The sequence below is a fragment of the Orycteropus afer genome, unplaced genomic scaffold, assembly GCF_000298275.1.
Source record: "Orycteropus afer afer isolate SDZICR_OR568_19922 unplaced genomic scaffold, OryAfe1.0 scaffold00075, whole genome shotgun sequence".
Classification (NCBI taxonomy): domain Eukaryota; kingdom Metazoa; phylum Chordata; class Mammalia; order Tubulidentata; family Orycteropodidae; genus Orycteropus; species Orycteropus afer.
The window spans coordinates 10,147,831-10,168,480 of NW_006921662.1; the positions used below are offsets into that span (position 1 = coordinate 10,147,831).

General features: G+C 37.2%; 1 protein-coding gene across 1 annotated transcript in view; it reads right to left on the reverse strand.

Annotated features, from left to right (window-relative positions):
• KDM5B (lysine demethylase 5B) overlaps nucleotides 1–20,650 on the reverse strand; it is a 140,335-nt gene that overhangs the window by 42,865 nt on the left and 76,820 nt on the right. The window contains exons 9-18 of the mRNA XM_007941142.2: nucleotides 17,929–18,048; nucleotides 16,237–16,395; nucleotides 15,175–15,356; nucleotides 13,744–13,906; nucleotides 9,060–9,179; nucleotides 7,695–7,889; nucleotides 1,967–2,148; nucleotides 1,688–1,812; nucleotides 454–604; nucleotides 185–299 (exon numbers count right to left, since the gene is read on the reverse strand). Of these exons, the coding sequence (XP_007939333.1) occupies nucleotides 185–299; nucleotides 454–604; nucleotides 1,688–1,812; nucleotides 1,967–2,148; nucleotides 7,695–7,889; nucleotides 9,060–9,179; nucleotides 13,744–13,906; nucleotides 15,175–15,356; nucleotides 16,237–16,395; nucleotides 17,929–18,048 (1,512 nt within the window). The remainder of the gene's footprint in view (nucleotides 1–184; nucleotides 300–453; nucleotides 605–1,687; nucleotides 1,813–1,966; nucleotides 2,149–7,694; nucleotides 7,890–9,059; nucleotides 9,180–13,743; nucleotides 13,907–15,174; nucleotides 15,357–16,236; nucleotides 16,396–17,928; nucleotides 18,049–20,650) is intronic.

The following is a 20,650-nucleotide window of genomic DNA, read 5'->3' on the forward strand; positions in this document are numbered from 1 at the left end:
GACAAAGTGTATGTGAACTGCTGTATGGAAAGTGAATTTGCTCTGTAAACTTTCACCCAAATCACACACACACACACACACAAAATCTGAAACTAAATGTACAAGTTAACCACATATCAATTAAGTTTACATATCAATACAAGATTACTGAAGTATTCTCCCAGACATCCTGCCATGTGGCTACCTTTAGTAATGGCGTTTGACTGAGGACACATGGAAGAGCATACAACTGTGTCACAAACTGTCGCAGTTCATTCACTGTCAATTGATTTTGGGATTTCCCTCCACCAGATCGGTATCTGTAAAGACAAAGCCTCATGAAAGCCTTAGGAGAATGCACATATTCATGATACCCAGGTTCTCAAGTCCAGGACAGAAGGAAAAGCCAGTCATTATATGTTTCCAAAGTTTAGCTTCCAGAAAGTCCAAACTCAAAGAGTTGAAAGTGCATACCTAGTTTGCCTTTTGCCATTAAGCAACTGCTGTGCTACAGAGGCACATTTCTCTGCATCCTGTGTGACTAAGCGAAGGTGTCGCAAAAGATCATTATCTGGGAATTTCTTTATTTCAGATTCTTCAATTAAAGCCTTAAAGCTGACAAGACCTAGAAATAATGAAAAAAAATCACCTTTACTGAGCTCATCGTTTTATGACCGCTGGTAGGAAATACAAAGGAGTAGTCTGTTTGTCAATTCTTATATATAAAATATTTGCATTGTTGTCTGGCTGGAGGTAGAGTGATTTAAACAGGTGACTAGGGTTAGCCTTTATTTTGAAAATGTTAAGATTTGAAATCCTTTAAGATATACAAAACAACTGGAAAACAACTGGCTTATGAAAATAAAGCAAATAAAGATTCATGCTGAGGTTTGGACATCTATTCCTCTTGCATTTTATTCTGCAGTTGGCAGGTAATTAGTGCACTGAGAGACATGGATAGTACTCCCTTTCCCTAAGTGAAAGAGGACAGTGTTATCTACTGGGCTAAAGAAAGCAAGTGAAAACTATTTGAATGATAAGCAGTAACTTTCAAAGTGACAGGGATCTTTACTTTGACTAGAACAAAAAAAGGGATAAACTAGCATTCCAGAAATTCCTAATTTAATGTCATGTTGTTTTCTATCACTAAATCTGGTTAAAAACAAACAAAGCCTTTCTAAGATTCTATATGGAGCTCTGGAGGCACTGTGGTTAAGACACTGAGCTGCTAACCAAAAGGTAGGTGGTTTGAACACACCAGCTGCTCCACTGGAGGAAAATGAAGCACTCTGCTTCCATAAAGATTTACAGCCTAGGAAACCCAATGGGCATCACTATGAGTTGGAATCAACTCGATGGCAGTGGGTTTGGGTTTTTTTTTTTTTTTTAAGATCCCATATAAAACGTGAAATGCTTTTGTTTCTGAGATAAAGAAGCATATAGATTATTCTGTTTCCTAACAGTAAGATTTTCACTAAATAAACACTCTTGCACAATTTCTAGATCAAGCTTTACTTTGATGTAAAGGTGTCTACTTCATTCACTCGTAGCTTTAAGGCCTTCTCTTGCTAATGCTCTGTGTCTAGACCCTAGAAGAGTTAACCAAGGCTGTTTTAAGTAGCTTGCTTGTTGGTAACTTTAAATTGGTTATATGACAATCAAGACCAGATCTGCCAATCATCAAGTCACACTTCAATATATCACATACTTTTCTTCTTGTTGATCTTTGCCTCCAAAGCTTCATTCACATTCAAGGCCCATTCATTGTAAGATTCTGCTCGAAGCTTCAATGCATTCATCATGGGGTAGAGATCATCCAGAGTGTATCTATAGCTGGAAACAGAAAAGCAGACTAAATTTTGATACATGTGGGTTTGAAGAATATGAGATGTTTATTACTCATCATTTCAGCCCAGGAATAGGATGCCGTTGAGCTTTTATTAAGGATTCAGTGTTTTCCATAGAAGAAATCATTTTTCCTACTCACCGCAGCTTATATTTATAAGGAGGACAGGAACACAATTCCTTTACATGATGCAGGCAAACAAGCAGGCCAGGTTTACAAGAACAGGAGATGGCGGACATGAAGCATGTAGTTTTACATTTTATACACTGACGCTCATCATCTGGCAACAGTTCAAAATCCATTCTTTCCGAATCAATCACTCCCTAAAATAAAGTGTACTTTAGGGATCTCCAAAGGATAATATAATCAATCAGTCCCAAAGACAAATATGGAATGGAGGTGTTTCTAAAAACAGAACCTTACCAAAATATGGAATATATGATTAAAAATGGGTGGTAGTATGGTATACAAAGTAACAATGACCTACCAAATATACGCAAGTTAATCTATTCCACTTATCTAAAAGCAACACCTTTTTGAAAATTTCTCCCTTCTTAGAGAAGGTAGAGCTTTGTATTTGGTCATTTTAATCTGAGCATGAAAACTATTATTTTTTTTTAAATTATCAATAGGACTATGCAACTACTAGTCTACTCAAAATTGGCCTTGTCCATATTTTGGGTATAGGAAAGAACAAAGGAAATATATATGGCTTTATACCTCTGAAAGAATATTAAAAGTCCTATATAGGACTCCAGAGTAATACTGCTAGAGAATCCATAAAAAGAACAAAACATAAAAGAAGATAGGATAAGTGAAAAACACACACACAGGGACTGTTGAGACTTTTAAAAATGCTGAGTGGTCTCTTACTCTTTTACATGAAAAGTTACCTGAAGGAATATTACTATTTGAAAATGGTTACAAAATGTGTGCAATAGGAAGAGACTAAAGTCATAATCAACCATCATTTCCTAACTTTAAAAGTGTGAAAAAAAAAATAGAGGAACTAGAAGTCAAAATGGAGGTGTCAAGAAAAGTAGAGAAAAAAATTCCTTAAAATCTTGAACCAGTGAAGTTCAACTATAGTTTGTGCCACCTGCATCTATCTATAGGGCCTTCTCGGGATATACCTTTGTCATTCAGAAACCAAACTTCTACTACTTTCCTCTTTAGCTGAAACCAAATCAGAAGTCAACCTTGAGAATTCTAAAGTATGATTAAGTCATTTTCTGAATAATCAGCCTCCTCTTTTATCCTGTAGTTTATTAACCTTTTGACTATTTCACTTCTGGCAATCTGCGGTATAGTAAATTACACAGCATGCCTTTTCTAGCCATAGTTTTTGCAAACTCCATGGTGGAATTTGCTATGAGCAACTGAGTAGCTCCTGATTGCTAAAGTTATCTGCCTGGGGTATTTCTGTTGAACCAGGATGAGGCGATCTTCTGGGAAGTTAAGTTCACTCTCTCTCTCAGGTGTATAGAATTCTGATGTAGGGATTGCTAAGTTTGGCCACTCTGCCAGGCTCAAAAGGAGCCCTCCTAGAGGCCAAAGGAGTCTCTCTGACTGCTGGCTGAGAAAGATGTGCTGCTGAGAGACACACACTGCTGAGAGAGAGATGTGCTACGGAGAAAGACTGAGAGACTGTCAGCTGAGAGATGGCTGGCTCAGAGATAATGAAAGTGTTCTTGAACTTCAATTGTAGCCTGTTACTTCCCTAATAAACCCCATAATCTGTGAGTTGTGCATGGCCACTTCAGCAAATTACTAAGCCCAGCAGAGAGGTGGTGGGTGCAGCAGGAGGAACAGCTGGTGTCAAGGTTAGTAAGAGGGCTAGAGGGTAGCAGCATGTCTGGCCTCACAGGAGCAAGCATTGGGCTGCTGATGGTGATTCTGTCCTCCTCTTGTGTGGCAGAAGATGCCGCCTCCCTGCCTTTTTTGCAATTGGTGTCAGAAGCAGTGGGATTCAATGCAGTGGCTCCAGAATGATAGAAGCATGGGATTTTGGAAAAGAAAGAAGGAAGGGGCCTGGGAAGTGAAACTTTGGATTCTTAGATGGTTATTTTGTCTGCTGTTCCCTCCTAAGGGAGATAACTGATCCAGAGGCCACAGCTTTTGGTTATACCCAGCCAAAGGCCCAAGGCCATATACACAGAATAAGAAGATAATCAAGGTGAAGAGATGTAACTAGAATGTCTTAAAAAGGATTATGTTCTGAACTATGTGTTTATCTGAATGGACTATGGATACAACATGTCCTCTTACCTAGTTGTACATTAGAAGTGATTATGGGGTATGGATAATGGAGAGTATCTAAGTTCGCCTTTAGATGACACTTGATTGGATATGTTAAAAGGGGAAATAGAATTTGCCCAGAAGAAACACAGGCTTTTGTTTCAAGCCCTGTGTATAGAGTATTAAAGGCTTAGTTAGAAAACCTGAGCTCCAACCAGAACTACTGAGAGAAGAGGATCTGCATTTGAAGACAGGACCTATAAGAAAAAAAAAGACTGTTTCACTTTTTGAATTTCAAGCAAGCAGTTAGGCTTTGGGTGTATCATGGCAGGAAAGTCATGGCCCATGAAAGAAACCCCTTTCAGGACTAGAAGTTAATTGAAGCTGGCAAGCAGATGGCCTTGTATGCTGATCGCTGGTGACCACCTGGTACACTTCAAGAGTGGAAATGGGGGAAATGCAGTAATGAAGAAATAGGCTGAGTTTGGCCCAAAGAGGCTGGGGATGAGAGGAAGGCCTGAGTGGTCTGAAGTTCAAGGAGTTGTGAGCCTACGGGCATTGAAATAGTCCCTCAGGACAGAGGATGTGAGAGAGAAAGTGCTAGCTGGTCTGAAGTAAAAGAAAGAGTGTGACTCCCAAGACTTGACAGCTGGCACCCATGACCTATCTGGGATGACTAGGGCTAAGCTGACTAGAACCTGACCAAATGAAGAGGAAGAAGTTTGGCACTGAGCTGGTGTTAAGTTGCTGCAACTTGATAGCTTGTGCTGGACTTTGCTTATGGATGCAAATGCTCAAAGCTCCAGTTGGAACAGAAGATACTTCAGAGAAAGAAGTATGCTTATCTCCTTAGAGTACTGGTTTGATAAGGATAGGCAAATTAGAATTGGCTTTTATAATGGGGGGGAGCACTAGCAGCGTAGTGCCTAAGGCACTTGAATGCTAACCAGAAGGCTGGTAGTTCAAACCCACCAGCCACTCCTCAGAAGGAAGGTTGGACAATCTACTTCCATAGTGATACTGCATCGGTAACCCAAGGAGGGGTCGCTATGAATCAGGAGTCAGGTCTGACCAATGCCACATAACAACATTTAAAATGGGGGAGAGATAAATGTATGAAGTAGTTGGCTTACAGCTTTCATGGGTGTGGTTATTCTCAAAATGATTGTGAACAGGATGTTAATTTCTTAAGTATAAAAGGGAGAATGGCTAGAAAAGCCAGAGGGTGGCCTGTGGTATAATAAATTACATAGTATGGCTCTTCTAGCCAAAGTCTTTGTAAACTCTGTGGTAGAATTTGCCATGAGCAACTGAGTAGCTCCTGATTGTTAAAGTCATCCACCTGGGATATTTTTGTTGAGAGTGGCATGAAGCAATCTTCTGGAAAGTTTGCTCCCTCTTAGGTGTACAGAATTTTGATGTTAGGATTGGTTAGTTCTGCTACTCTGCCAGGCTCAAAAGGAGTCTCTCTGGTGTTAGCTAAGAAAGACATGCTACTGAGAGAAACACACTGCTGTGCGACATGAAAGACACATGATGCTGAGACAGACACTTACTGCTGAGGGAGAAAGACTGAGAAATGGCTGGCTGAGAGAAACTGAACACATTCCTGAACTTGAATTATAGCCTGTTGCTTCCCTAATAAACCCCATAATCTGTGAGTTTTGTGTGACCACTGCAACGAACTATCAAACCCACCAGAGAGGTAGTGGGTACTGTGGGAGGAACGATTAGTGTCAAGGTTAGTAAGAGGGCTGGAGGGTGGCAGCTTGTCTGGCCTCATAGAAGCAGGCATTGGGCTGCTGATGATGATTCTGTCCTCCTATTGTGTAGCTACAGGAAGTCAGAAGATGCCACCTCCCTGTCCCTTCAGCACAATTATATAGATCAACAAAGACCAGAAGAGTAAGGAAATGCTAATGTATTCTTATTTTAATCTGAACTTATAACTAAAAAGAGCTTCATGATATAGTTAAAATTTTTCTTTAAAATGAGATTATGAACATCTTGAGGACGTTAGTTGAAAATGAATCATTTAGTCACACAACTTTAATTTGTAAATTTCCACATCTGGGGAAAAAAAATATATTTTCCAAAGTTCCAAAAAATATGCTAACCATTACTGGTGTTAAGACTCTGGTAAGTCACTTAAAATATTTGGGCACTGTTTTCCCCAACTCTAAAATAAAGGTCAGAAAGGACGGTAAGTAACCTGTTGATTCTTAACGGGATTTAGAGAGCCAAAAGGCTAGGATTCTACTCAAAGAACATATCTAAAAAAAGAAAAATGTTTTTTATTTAAATAAATAAATTTTATCTTAAAATTTTATTTACACTCTTATTTGCAGATGATTATCCCAAAAGAAACTGACCTAGAAAGCTACAGCTATTTTTACTACCAAAAGCCAAAAAGTAAGTAGTTACAAATCCAAGAAAGTACGTATAAAATCCATAGGCTGAAATCTGCAAAACACTGATGAATATAATCAAGAGGGCTTAATAGATGGAGAAATAACCATATTTGTGGACTAGACTCAATTAATTGTTAAGATTTCAATTCTCCCCAAATCCACAGGTTCAACACAATCCCAATCCGAAACACCAACAAGTTTTTTTTTTTTTTGGCTAAGAATCAGTAACTGATCCTAAATTTATATGGAAAAGCAAAAGAATTAAAATAACCATTCAAAAAAAAAAAAAGGGGGGGGAACAACTGAAGGATTCATACTACCTGATTTCATGATTTACTACAAACCTTTAATAATCAAGACCATATAGTATTAGTTAAAGGATAAACAGAAGAGAATACAGAAATAAGACCTATGCATATACGGGCAACTGATTTTTTAATAAAGGTGCCAAGGTACTTCAGTGGAGAAAGGATGGTCTTTTCAAGAAATGGTGCTGGAACCAACAGACATCTATATGTAACAAAATTAACTTTGACATATACCTTGCACCATACACAAAAATTACTTAAAATGGATCTAAGTATGAAATATAAAACCTGAAACTATGAAATTCTGAAAGATTATAGGAAAAAATCTTATGACTTTGAGTTAAGAGAAGATTTCTTAGATAGGACGGACACACACACACACACACACAAACCTCTGCTCTTCAAAAGGTACTGGTAGAAAAATTAAAATAAACCACAGATTGGAAGAAAATGTTTATAGAATATTTATCTAATGAACAACTGCTACACAAAATATACAAAGAATTCTTATAACAACCTAATGGAAAAAAAATAGGCAAAAGATTTTAACAGATACTTAACCAAAAAATATCTATAGATGGCAGATCTTAGCCATTAGAGAAATGTAAACAAAACCACAATGAGGTATTACTACGTATCTATTAGAATGATCAGGAACTCTGGTAGTGTAGTGCCTACGGCACTTGACTGCTAACCAGAAGGCTGGCAGTTCAAACCCACCAACTCCTCAGTTGGACAATCTACTTCCGTACTGTTATCACCTTGGAAACAAAGGAGGGGTCGCTACAACAACATTAGAATGATCTAGAAGGAAATTAAATAGACTAAGACTTCTAACAATGTTTTTAAAGTGTGTAAGAACTTTACTAAGTAACACTTAATGACATGCAACTGGGATTCCAGAAACCTTACCAATTTACGGACAGTTTCCCTTAAAGCTTTCTCGTCCTCAATCATAATGGCCATGTCTTTCTGAACAGTTGAAGCCACTACAACATCTAGTACATCAGCCTTGGAAGCCATTTTGCAAATCATCTCATCATGGGAAAACACACAATAACGGTGAAGTAAGCGATAATGCTCCACACACTGTCGGCCTAATGGTAGCTGTGTCAAAATAGAGAAGGAAATATGTAACATTCATTGTATTCTTGGTATTTCCAAAGGTTTCTGACTTTTATTATAAAATTAACAAATATCACATTCTAGACCATAATACACATCATGTATCAACCTAACAACCAGACTCTTAAGATTCACTGGCCAGGTCCCAGGCCTTATTATCTTTGCATTTCAAAGACATGGCACAGATGGCACTCCAATTTTTAAAAAGTGGTTTAAAAGAGCAATGTATTAACAATGTACTAATGTTCACAAAGGACCTCTTGTAGCTTAGTGCCTAAGGCACTTGACTGCTAACCAGAAGACTGGAGGTTCAAATCCACCAGCCACTCCTCGTAAGGAAGGTTGGGCAATCTACTGCCTTGGAAACCCAAGGAGGAGTCGTTATGAGTTGGGCCCAACTCAACGGCACTTAACAACAAAATGTTCCCAACAATGTGGAATCTAATTAGAAATATGAATTCACACATTTCCCAAAACAATTCTGGTGAACTAGTATGACCAAACTATTTCAGGGAATATTTTGAAATAAGTAGTAATACTTCAAAAATGACTAACAGAAAATAAGTATGGATATAACTAATACAATGAGCCAGAAAAACACTGTAACAATGTTCAATTTTTTAATTTTATAAAAAAAAAATGGAACAGATATTCAAACAGTACTTTTGAAGTAATGAAAAGTGTTAGTAATAAAATACTAATTCTATTTTAGATCTAAAAGCAAATGTAGAACTGAAACCAAATGTATCATTAATTATAAAGTTGCTGTATTATGGATTTAATTTAAGACAGTGCTATCTGTATAAGGTATAGTCTTCAGACTGAAAGTATTGTTACCAGTTTGTTAGCAGTTTACAGTTAGTACTGAGCTTGAGCTTAAACGTTCATTAACAGACTTAATGTCTTAATCAAGAAAATCTTACTACAAAAGTAAAAAATGTCAGTTGAATTAAGCAGTGCACATAGTACATGCCTGATTTATTACGTGGTGCAAGTGTCTTATCTTGCTGTGGACTGATAACAATTTGCAGACCAGTCATCTCAGTAGTATTGATTTTTAGCAACTGTGCACATGACATTTCAATATTATACTTCATTTCCCCAGGAAGAAACAATAAATTTGAAAACATTTGATAAATTGTGGTAACATACCCAATCAACAGTGCAGAAGTTAACAGCCTCAGCAAAATTAAAACCTTGGTTAAAACCACTGTGGTAGGCTCTTGGAAATGTTATCACAAATTCTCCAGCACACTGATTGGTTCGATAAACCTAAGAAGACAGAAATTGGAGACTTCTGAAGTTTTTAGATAGTGGAATCCTCATGAAAGACAATCTGGTTGAATGTAGACAAATGATTCTTCAGAAAAGGTAGCTTTCTGTCAATTAAAAGTGAGTAAGGTTACTTATATATTTTACCACTTAGAAAAGAGAAAAAAAGGGAGAGGTGATTATCATGGTAGATTACCATCTAGAGCTACTCATTTCTGCCATAAGATGGAGCAGTACCTCAAACTATAATCAATTACTATCTGAGCAGTAATGGCTTATACTACCAAAAATTTTTGGCTTATACTACCAAAACTTTGGCTACATCCAAAATCAGAACATGTTTTTCTAATATAGCTACAATGAAGAATATCCTCAAGATAACTGCCCTATAAAAAGAGAACCTACAGACTGGGAGAAAATATTTGCCTATGACATATCTGACAAAGGACTGATCTCCAAAATCTACAGAAAACTTCAACACCTCAACACCAAAAAGACAAATAACCCAATTCACAAATGGGCAAAAGACTTGAACTTTACCAAAGAAAAAGACACTTCACCAAAGAAGATATACAAGCAGCCAACAAAAACATGAGAAATTGCTCACGATCATTAATCATTAGAGAGATGCAAATCAAAACAACAATGAGATATCATCTCACCCCAGCAATAATAGCAAGGTTCAACAGGTCAGAAAATAACAAATGCTGGCGGGGTTGTAAAATGGTACAATCATTGTGGCAAACAATATGGCATTTCCTTAAAAAACTGAACATAGAAATACCATTTGACCCAGCAATTCCATTACTAAAAATATATCCTAAAGAGGTGAGATAGAGAGCACGAACAGACATACGTACACCTATGTTCATTCATCGCAGCACAATTCACCATAGCAAAGAGATGGAAACAACCTAAATGCCCATCAATGGATGAGTGGATAACCAAATTATGGTATAGCCACACAATGGAATACTATGCCATATTAAAGAACAATGAAGGATATGCAAATCATCTCGCAACGTGGATGAACCTGGAGGACATTACGCTGAGTGAAATAAGTCAATCGCAGAAGGACAAACACTGTATGAGCCCATTACTGTAAAAAGACAGAGAAGCGTTTGCCTGCAAAAGGGAACTCACCTAGTAGGTTACCGGGATGGGGAGGGATTAAGTTAGGGCTAGTTGGGGCTTACACGCTGACATGGGTAGAGAAAGGGATATACGGGATGGATGTATGACCACCATGATTACACCGGGAAATGAGAGGACCCCAAACTGTGCACATAAGAGATAGACAACAGACGCTAAAACCAACCAATGTGTCCACAATACCACACTGCCATTAACATCAAACATTAGGCTATACAGATAAACACATAAACACCTGAGATGATCAGACAGGGATCAGTGAATAGAAGTATACTCTAGACCAAGGCTAGACTCAGCTGAGGCTAATCTTGTACAGACATCAGTGATACAAAATACATGCAGTTCTTACAGAAACAATAGAAGACACAGAGTAATCCCTCACAGACATCCCAACACTATGGGAGAGAGATCCAATAGAGCTACTACCTCAAGACCATAGAACCAGGGTACACCAGACTCAATTGGCACAACAAAATACACAAAAGCTTTGCTTCACATCCTACATTGGTGAGTAGCAACTGGGGTCTTAAAAGCTTTCAAGCAACCATCTAAGATGCAGCTAATGGTCTCCTAGCATCGGAAACGAAGAAGAACGCACCAAAAAAAAAAAAAAAAAAGGGCATTTAGAAGCAATCAACCCTAGGACACAATGGCTCTTGAGACCAGAAGAACCAGATGGTGCCCGACTACCAATGCTAACCACTCAGGAAAGGATCAAATCTGGAGATCCTGGAACAAAATGACCAGAATTACTGGTCAGATGAAATCTGGTGAGACTCCCAATACTATGGCCCCGAAATACATTCCGCGCCTGGAATAAAACTCACCTCCAGGGGCGGGCTCTCAGCCCAATAGTTAATAAGATGTACATGCAGACCACCCAACCCAGGATGCCACACCCACACACTCAATGGTAATACATCCCTTAAAGCAACAGACCATGGGACACCAAAGGAACAACATTCAAACTGAGGAAATGCAGGACAAACAGGAGTGCGTAATTATGATGGGCACAGGGGGAGTGATGCAGGGTAGGGAGGGGAGAAGGAGACTGGGTTAGGGTTGGACATGGTGAATGGGGAATGAAATTAAATGTACGTGTGACTCTGAATGTAAAACAAGCTCTTAAAAAAAAAAAAAGATAAGACTGCCCTACCAAGTACCACCACCCACCTATCAGTATGTAATACTATGGTCACTTGTGTGTTGCTATGACACTGGAAACTGTCACTGATGTTTCAAACACCATCAGCGTCATCCACGGAGGACAGGTTCCAGGCTAAGACAAACCAAGAAAGTCTGGAGATCTACTTCTGAGAATTAGCAATTGAAAACCCTATGGATCACAACAGAATAATGTATGGTAATAGTGCTGGAAAATGAGCCCCCTAGATTGGAAGGCACTCAAAATACACAAAGGTCACAAGAACAGACTCAAGTATATCAATGATCATGAAGATGAGTAACATTCTGTTTTGTTCTACATGAGTCTGCCATCAGTCAATTAACTTGTCAGCAATTAATAATACCACCAATTAAAGGAATTCATTTCAAGAATCTCATTAACATAAAGAGCTGATGTGGATCTCAAATTTACCTCCTATCATTCGTGTGAATTAAAAGTGAACCAGATTACATATATATTTCCCACCTCACCCCAGAATTACTGTACTGTTCTAGGCACATAAATCCTCATAATAAACATACCACACTTGTCAAAGTCTATATGGTCCTACTTTAGTAGTTCTCCAAAACATAGTCGCCAGACCAGCAACATCAACACCAAGTGAGAAACCTATTAGAAATGCAAATTCTTGAGTCCCACCCCAGAACAAAAGAATTAGAAATTCTAGGAGTGCAGCCTGCATTATACAAGGCATCAGGGGATTCTGATACCAGCTAAAGTTTAAGGACCACTGCTCTCCACAAGACCATTCTCCTTTCTACATGAATACCTTCCTCTCTCCCACATTTATAAAAAATCAAAAAAAAAAGAAAGAAAGAGGCAAAAAATTCAAAAAGACCAGACTTACTAGTCCAAAAGAGACTAGAGGAAGCCCTAGAATACTGACCTGAGAAAACTTTCTAACTTGAAATTGAAGATACTTCCAAATGCCAACTTTCAGCAAAATAGTAAGACAATAAAACCAGTAACAACAACACAAAGACACGAAGAATGTGCTCCTTAAAACAATCAACTATACAAGACCGAAAGGGCAACATATGCCTAAAATCGAAGATCAAAAGACAGAGAAACCAGATGAATAGAAACAGAGAATGAAGGGAGGAAATAGGGAGAGTGCTAACACATTGTAGAGCATGCAACCAATGTCATGGAACAATCTGTATATGGACTATTGATTGGAAAACTAATTTGCTATGTAAACATTTACTGAAAACACACTAAAATATTTTTAAAAAAAAGGAAAAGAAAATACCAACAATGAGGAGATGATGGTATTTTGGTATTTACTGGTCATAATTTTCTATACTACAGCTCAAGAATAATTTATCATCTCTCAAAGACAATTCCTGTCTCCTTGTCCCACTTACTAGCTTATGAATCCAACAGCATAAAATTAAGGTCATAGCAAGAGCAAGAATTCATAGTTTAACACTGTGAATGTATCACTTACATTCGATTTAGCTAACTAAAATGTACTCTTCAACTCTGCACATCTCAATCTGGCCTCCCCAAGTATCTGCAGGGTTTTCTACAAAAGAAAGCCAGCACACAAAGAATCGCTTCCTATCAACCTCACAGTTGATCATCAAGAGGACTTTTCAGTTTAGAGTGGGAACCCTAAAATCCAAGCCCAAGACCTTGAAATTAATTTATCTTTTAAAACAAGTTAAATTGGGAATGGGGTGAAATATAACTAAGATCCAGCAAGCATGTCATTTCAGTTCATACAAAATTAAAATTCAATAACTAAAATTATTTGTTAAAGTAAAGACAGCATGTAAAGGATTCTGAGATGAGAGTTTAAATCTAACTGTAACAGACAGAATCTAGCCATTTTCACAGTAAATTCATTTATAATGACAAACAATATATTCTTTGAAGTTTTAGTTGTATTGAATTACAGGAATGAAGTTGTAGGCAACAAATATAGTTTAGAAAGCATTAAGTGATGGCTGCACACAACTTTGTAAACATACTAAAAAGCAATCAATTGGCTGCTCAGCAATTTAGTTATTAACTGCAACAAATTGGTTTTTATGGTGTCTGAAGATTTCAGTCCCACTGACTTGATGCAATATAGTGTCAAACTGCACTGAACAGCTGTTTCTGCTATCCAGTTATGCTATGGGAAATGTATAATGAAATCAATGTCATAAAGTGAGTAACAGGGAAAAAGAGAAGTCATGAAATAAGCATGAGCGGCAGAAGGATTAACCCAGAACATACAGGCACTTCATGAGTCATCAGAGTATTGGGGTTCATGATGGTCACAAGCTGATGGAGGAGATCCGGCTGGGACACAAAGAGCTCTGGAGCTAGTTTCTTCATTACATTTTCCAGCTGCTCTGCAGCATACCCTGGGACTCCATACCATGTTTTCGGTTCACCCCTGGAAATAGATCGTAAAAATAAATCAATCTGCAACACCAACACAAAAAAAAATGGTTAACCAGTACGTATTTTTCAGACCCTGCTATATAAGGCTATGCTACAAAGGAATGCTCAAATCAAGGAAATTATCATGAGAAATGTGATCTGAACATAAGTAATGCATTTTCCTCCCTCAAGTATGAAATTTAAACATGAGCCTTTCCATCTGAGGTCCTCCCACTCTTTTTATTTGACCCTCTCGAAAATGCAGGTATCTAGAATATCTAAGAATATAAGGTATCACGCTAGCTACAGGATATGTGGTCACTTAATTTCCTATAATTGACAAGGGATGGCAATTCTCCATCTTCCTTTTCCCTTGCCCATTCTGACAGATGAGGTTAAATCAAACACTAATAATTAGGCAATTAGCATTTCTAAAGAGCTCTTATTCTTCAAAGCACTTTAAACTGTCAACCAATTAATCTGTAACATCCCTGTGAGGTATGGTAAATATAATCTTCATTTTACAGCCGGGACTAACTGCCTAGGGAAGCAGAACTGATGCTATCCATACACACACACACACACACATGCCAACTCTTTCTTTCTTGTGGTACAAATTCCTTGTGTGGGGATTTGAGTGAATTACAGATCTTCAAATACTTTTCTACTTAGAAAAGTAAGGGAAATGGAAAGGAAAAAAAAAAAAAAAACAGATGTGAAAGAAGAATGTTTTTGGTTAAACAGTTTAAACAGAAGTTCAAATATCTGCTTCTCCCACCCTCACCACCCCATGCACAGAGGAATGGGGCCCACTCCACTGTGTGTAGTGCTGTCAGAATTCAGCCCAACAAAAGAGAAGCTGGTAGTCACAAGGGTTTATGGGACACACTATGGTAGCTATACTCTACTCCTCTCCCCAAGGGGTATCCGGGCTTTCACTGCCACTAAGTTGAATTCTCCATAGTAAAAGCAACACTCAGTGCTTTTTAACCTTTCTATGAGAAAAGACTTCTTTGATATTCTGATGAAAAGCTGTCAAACCTCCCTACAGAAAATTTGAAAACTAGCACGTCTGCAACTTCAGGGGATTCACAGACTTTCTAGCAATCTTTAAGAATTACTGTCATAACTTGTTAAGAAGTATGTTTCAACAATAATAAAAAAACTTTATGGAAAAAAAGTAGCTTATTACTCTTTAGACATAGTTTTATCTGAGATGAAAGGAAAAGTTTTCCTACCCAAATTGCAAACTACTCATAAATTCTATTTGGAACTTCTCACCAGTGCAGATAGTTAATTGAATAGCTCCAGTGATCTTCAATATGCCAACAGAATGAAGAAAAGCACATTCCCACGTACAACCAAGGAAGTTTCATGCCACATATATCAGCAGTAATATGAGCAAGGACAGACTGCTCCATCACTGGCATATTGTTCAAATTCCAACCACTATCAAGATACTCCTAAAAATAAGGAGACAGGAAAGTATAAAGGTTTAGCTATATCATGCTAACATTTTTAGAACTCTGCTTCAAAAAGTTAGTCTTCAAAATAAAAAAAAGCAGTGTAGGGGGAGAGGCTACTATATTGACATCTCTAACACTGTAAATTATATCTGCCCTTTTATGACACTATGAGTCCATTTACATAAAGTTCAAAAATTAGTAAACTGATCTGTGGTGTCAGAAGTTTGGATAGTGGATATCCTGAGAGAGGGAGGTGGCAAAGGAGAGAGAGAGAAAGGAGGACTTCTGAGATACTAATAATGTTCTAATTTTCAGTCTAAGTGTTGGTTACATGGGTGTGTTCAGTTTTTGAGAATTAACCAAGCCATACACATATGATTATGTATGACATGCACATGTGTTAAATTTCAAAACCGTTTACTACGAATAAATCTGACTTCCTACCAGATTAGGAATAGAATCTTCCTCCATGTTTGCTAGTGTGGAAAACAGACACATAAACTTTAAAGTTCAAAAATAAACAGGTTAGTCCTAATCCCTCAGATTTTTTACAGAAGGAGAGAACCAAGGTTATAAAATCTGAAAGCAAAGGAAAGTAATTTCTCACATTACTACAATGTAGTGGCACTGCTGGCACTAGAACTCTGTTCTGTGAACTCTACTTTTCTAGAAATCATTAAATGTCATAAAACACTGCAAACCAATCACATAAAAGTTCAGTTATTACCTCAATATCCATACTTTGGGCTTTCCATTTTTTTGCAGCAAGGCTGTTATTAATCTACTTTGTGTACTTTAGATCAAAGATATACTAAACTATCAGATTTAAATACTGGTGTCTCTGTCAAAATAAAAGGACCTCACATCTGGAGCCTACCTCTTCCTCAGGTGAAAGTTTAATTTTCCCATCTCGGACAGGAAAGCCACTGCCAAATTCCTTTGAGGCAATATCAGCTCCGTATTCCACCGTGACATCCTCTTCAATAGTGCTCACCAGTCGCCAAAATTCTTTCTCAACTAGCTCTGTGGGAACCATCTGGAAATAAAACAAAACAAGGAGGAAGAGAAATGAATTTTCTCAGACACTCACAAAATGCCTGTAACCAGTCTCTCTAGATGAGCTAAGTGGACAGAACCTAGGCAAAAATTGTGTCCATTTAATGTTTTATCACTGTTCATGGGCAATTCAGGCAACAACTACTTTCTAAAATTTCATAACTAAGAAGTACTAAGAATTCATGTTCCTCTATAATCAACTTGGACAGTATTATAAAAAAGTTCCAAAGAAATTAAAATATATTTAGAAACTGGAGATGTTTGTGTTTTAAAAACATCTCTAGTTTACTGAAACTTCAATCATAATTGTATAATAATATTCTGTTTGAATAATGTGTCATACTTTGAGATGCTTTCAAACAATTACACAAGACCATCTTTTCATACTTTTCACTAGACCTGGCTAACAGCAAGGTAGATAACTATGATGAAAAATATAGGGTGAAGAATATAAACAAAAACATCCAATGCTTTGCAGCAGCATACCCTGGTAATAAGATCCCCCAAACTGACTGTCTAGGACCTGTTATTATTCTGGGTCCAGAGGCACGTAACTTAAATGCCTATCCTTTAATGTTCTCATCTTCTCAGATTAAAAAAACAAGCCAACCACAGATAGATAAGCAAGATCAAGAAAGAAATCATATTCAATTGTCATCAGAAATGGTTAAAACAAATATATGGAGAATTGTAATACACAAGGGAGTCAAAAGAACTGAAAATTCAAATGGGTATAAATTTAAGGCAAAATTCAAATGGGTATAAATTTAAGGCAAGCATTTTAAGTACCATTGATAAGTTAGAAAAAAATAGGTTCACCTAATATATTGCTGAGGTCTCATAAATTGATACTGCTCTTAGGGTGGGAGAAGAATGGATAAATCCTGTCATCTGCCCTCAGTAATCATCCCCAAAATAATCCAACTAAAGAGATCTACATGCATATAGGGATTGCTGTGGTATTTTGTGAGCAGAAAGAAAAGGCACAGCTTCAATACACAGAAGTATGGCAGGAAAACATTTAATTCTGCTGTATTCATTTGATGGAATATTAAATGCTAAATGAAACATGCTTATGCTTCTAAGTGAATACAGGAGAATTAACAATGGACTCTATCCTCCAGTTTACAGTATTTACTTATACTTATGTAAAAATATATGATAAACATAAACCCAATGCATACCACAATGCTTGGCACAAAACAGGCATTCAGTATTTCATCAATTTTTTAAAAAATTAAATTTGTTATGTTGAAAGGACTGCTAGAGATTTTTCTTTCTTGGTATTCTGCTACTGCTGCTGTACTATTTCTGTGTTAAGAGCTTATCTTTAGAGAAATCCTCTAATGAAAAATGATTATGCATTTTAAAGTTCTATGGATATTAATATCAGTAAAAAAAAATAAAGATTCCACTGTATATGGTAATTATTGTCAGAGATAATTCAACTCAACTCAAATTTGTCTTCAAAAGTTATTAAAATATTAAAGCAAAGCAGTACATATGTACATACATGGACTGGCATGTTGAAATAATCAGATTTAAATGCATCTGCCATTTCCCCAAATGTACGGAGGGTATAGTCTCTGGCTGCTTGTTCAAAGCCAAAAGCTTCTTGTGGCTTATTACACTCCTGCAAAAATAAATAAATAAATAAGGGAGGGGGAAGGACTTATTTTTACTAAGCTTTTAGAAGTAATGCTTGAAAATGGCAAGCTTATCTGGTCAATCACAAAACCGGCAGATAAAGAAGCACAGTATTTTATTTTACTTCTCTGATAGGTTTACATTACAAAAATTAAGTTGCTTGCAGAAGAATATGGTCATCCTAATGAGTCGGGTTTGACTCGACGGCACATTAACAACAACAACAACAACAACAAGCAAATAAAAAATTAACCCAGTCTATTTTAACCACGGAGTCTCTGGGTGGTGCAAAGAGTTAGATGTGTGACTACTAACTAAAAGACTTTGAACCCACCCAGAGGAACCTCAGAAGAGCGAGCTAGTGATCTGCCTCCAAAAGGTCATAGCTATGAAAACCCTATGAAGCCCAGTTCTACAATGCAACACATAGGATCATCTTGAGTTGGAATCTACTCCATGACAAATGGGGCAACTGGTTAAGATTCTGGATTTTAACAACCACATCTTGGAGTAATTTACATATTTATAAAGAAGTAACCTAAATATCTGATTTCCAACGAGGATCAAGTAATGTCTTCAATACTGAAAATGAGGGAAACAATGTTCTCCTAAGAGTTAAAACTATTATGTCAACAAAAGAATGGTTCTCAAACAAACAATATTTGATTATACCCAAATAATGCCATGAAAAACAAAAAACTGAGAGGTACAGAGAGTGATAAGTATAAGCTACACCAACTTAGTAAAGCCGTTGGATTTGAATATTCCAGAACTGGGACAAGATCATTCCTATTATGCTATTGTTAGGTGCTGTCAAGTCAGCTCCAACTCATGGTGACTCTATGTATAACAGAACAAAACACTGGCTAATGCCAGGCTTCACAATCCTTGCATCACTTGTACCCACGGTGCCAACCCATCTCATTAAGGGTCTTCCCCTTTTTCACTGACCATGTACTTTTCCAAGCATGATATTCTTCTCCAGGGAATGGTCCCTTCTGACAATATGACCAAATAAGTGAGATGAAATCTGGCCATTCTCATTTCTTAAGGACTTCTGGCTACACTTCTACGACAGATTTGTTCGTTTTTCTGGCACTTCATGGTATCTTCAGTATTCTTTATCAACACCACAATTCAAAGGCATCAACTCTTCTTCAGTATTCTTTATTCATTGTCCAGCTTTCACACTGTCATAGAGTTGGATCCGACTCATAGTGACTCGTCCTTGGGTTTCCAAGGCAGTATCACTATGGAAGGAGATTGCCCAACCTTCCTTCCAAGGAGTGGCTAGTAGGTTTGAACTGCCAGCCTTCTGGTTAGCAGTCACATGCCTTAGGCACTAGAACACCAGAGCTCCCTGTCCTATTATATGAGGTACTAAATATACTAAATATTTAATTCATCTAACAGTACTCCCACTTGGCCCAAGGCCTAATAACCTCCCCTTTGATGAGGATACCTTTATGGTGCAACATGATTATACAAAGAAGCACTAAAACTTTTATATACAAGCTGTATTATATAAACTTGTTACATACACACACATATATTCCAAGCCTAACAATATACAAGGAGTTCTGGTGGTAGTGGTTGAAGCATTAAGCTAACCAAAAGATCAGCAGTCCAAACCCACCAGCCACTCTGCGAAGAAAGCTGAGGCAGTCTGCTTTTGTAAAGATTTGTATGTAGTGCCTTGGAAACCCTATGGGGCAGTTCTCTTCTATCCAATAGGGTCGCTATGAGTCAGAACTGACTTGATAGCAGTGGGTTTGGTTTAGTTTGAATACCAAATACATCAACAGACTGCTTCATAATACAAAATAATACTCAAAGGTGATGGCAAATCCTTCTTATATTTTACCTATGATACCATGCCCCAATAAAATTTTCAATAATCACAGCGTTACATGAAAATATCTACATTATACTTATAAATGAAAAAAGATTACTAAAATTACGTAAGTAGTTTAACTCCATTTGCTTTTAAAAATCTATAAACAGGAAAATGTCTGGATAAATATATCCCAAAATATTAATATTGGTTATACATTGTGAAATGGCTTCTATTTTTTTAAGTCACTCAATGGTTTTTAAGAATTTCTGTAATTATTCATCAAAGGGAAAACAGAGGTAAACTTAGGGGCCCTAATTTATGGCATAAACAGACTACCAAGCATAACCCAAGATGCACAAACAGCAGAAAATAAACAAGATGATTAGGATCTTCAAAAACTTAAATTCTTAATGTACATCAAAAGACTTCTCCAAAAGAGTAAAAAGAGAGCCTATAAAATGGGGGGAAAATATTCACTAATGACATATTGGACAAAGGACTTATCTCTACAATTTATTTAAAACCTCAACACTTCAACATTAAAACAACAAATATTCTGATTTAAAATTTGGGACAGAAGTCATGAACAGACACTTCACCAAAGATGATGTTCGTTCAGGCAGTGAACAAACACATCTCTTCTTCAGATGGTCTCTAAATTCAGGTGGGATATAATCAAAGTTATATTTTGGCTCCCATAGACTTGTTTTAATTTTCTTCAGCTTCAACTTAAACTTGCATATGAGCAACT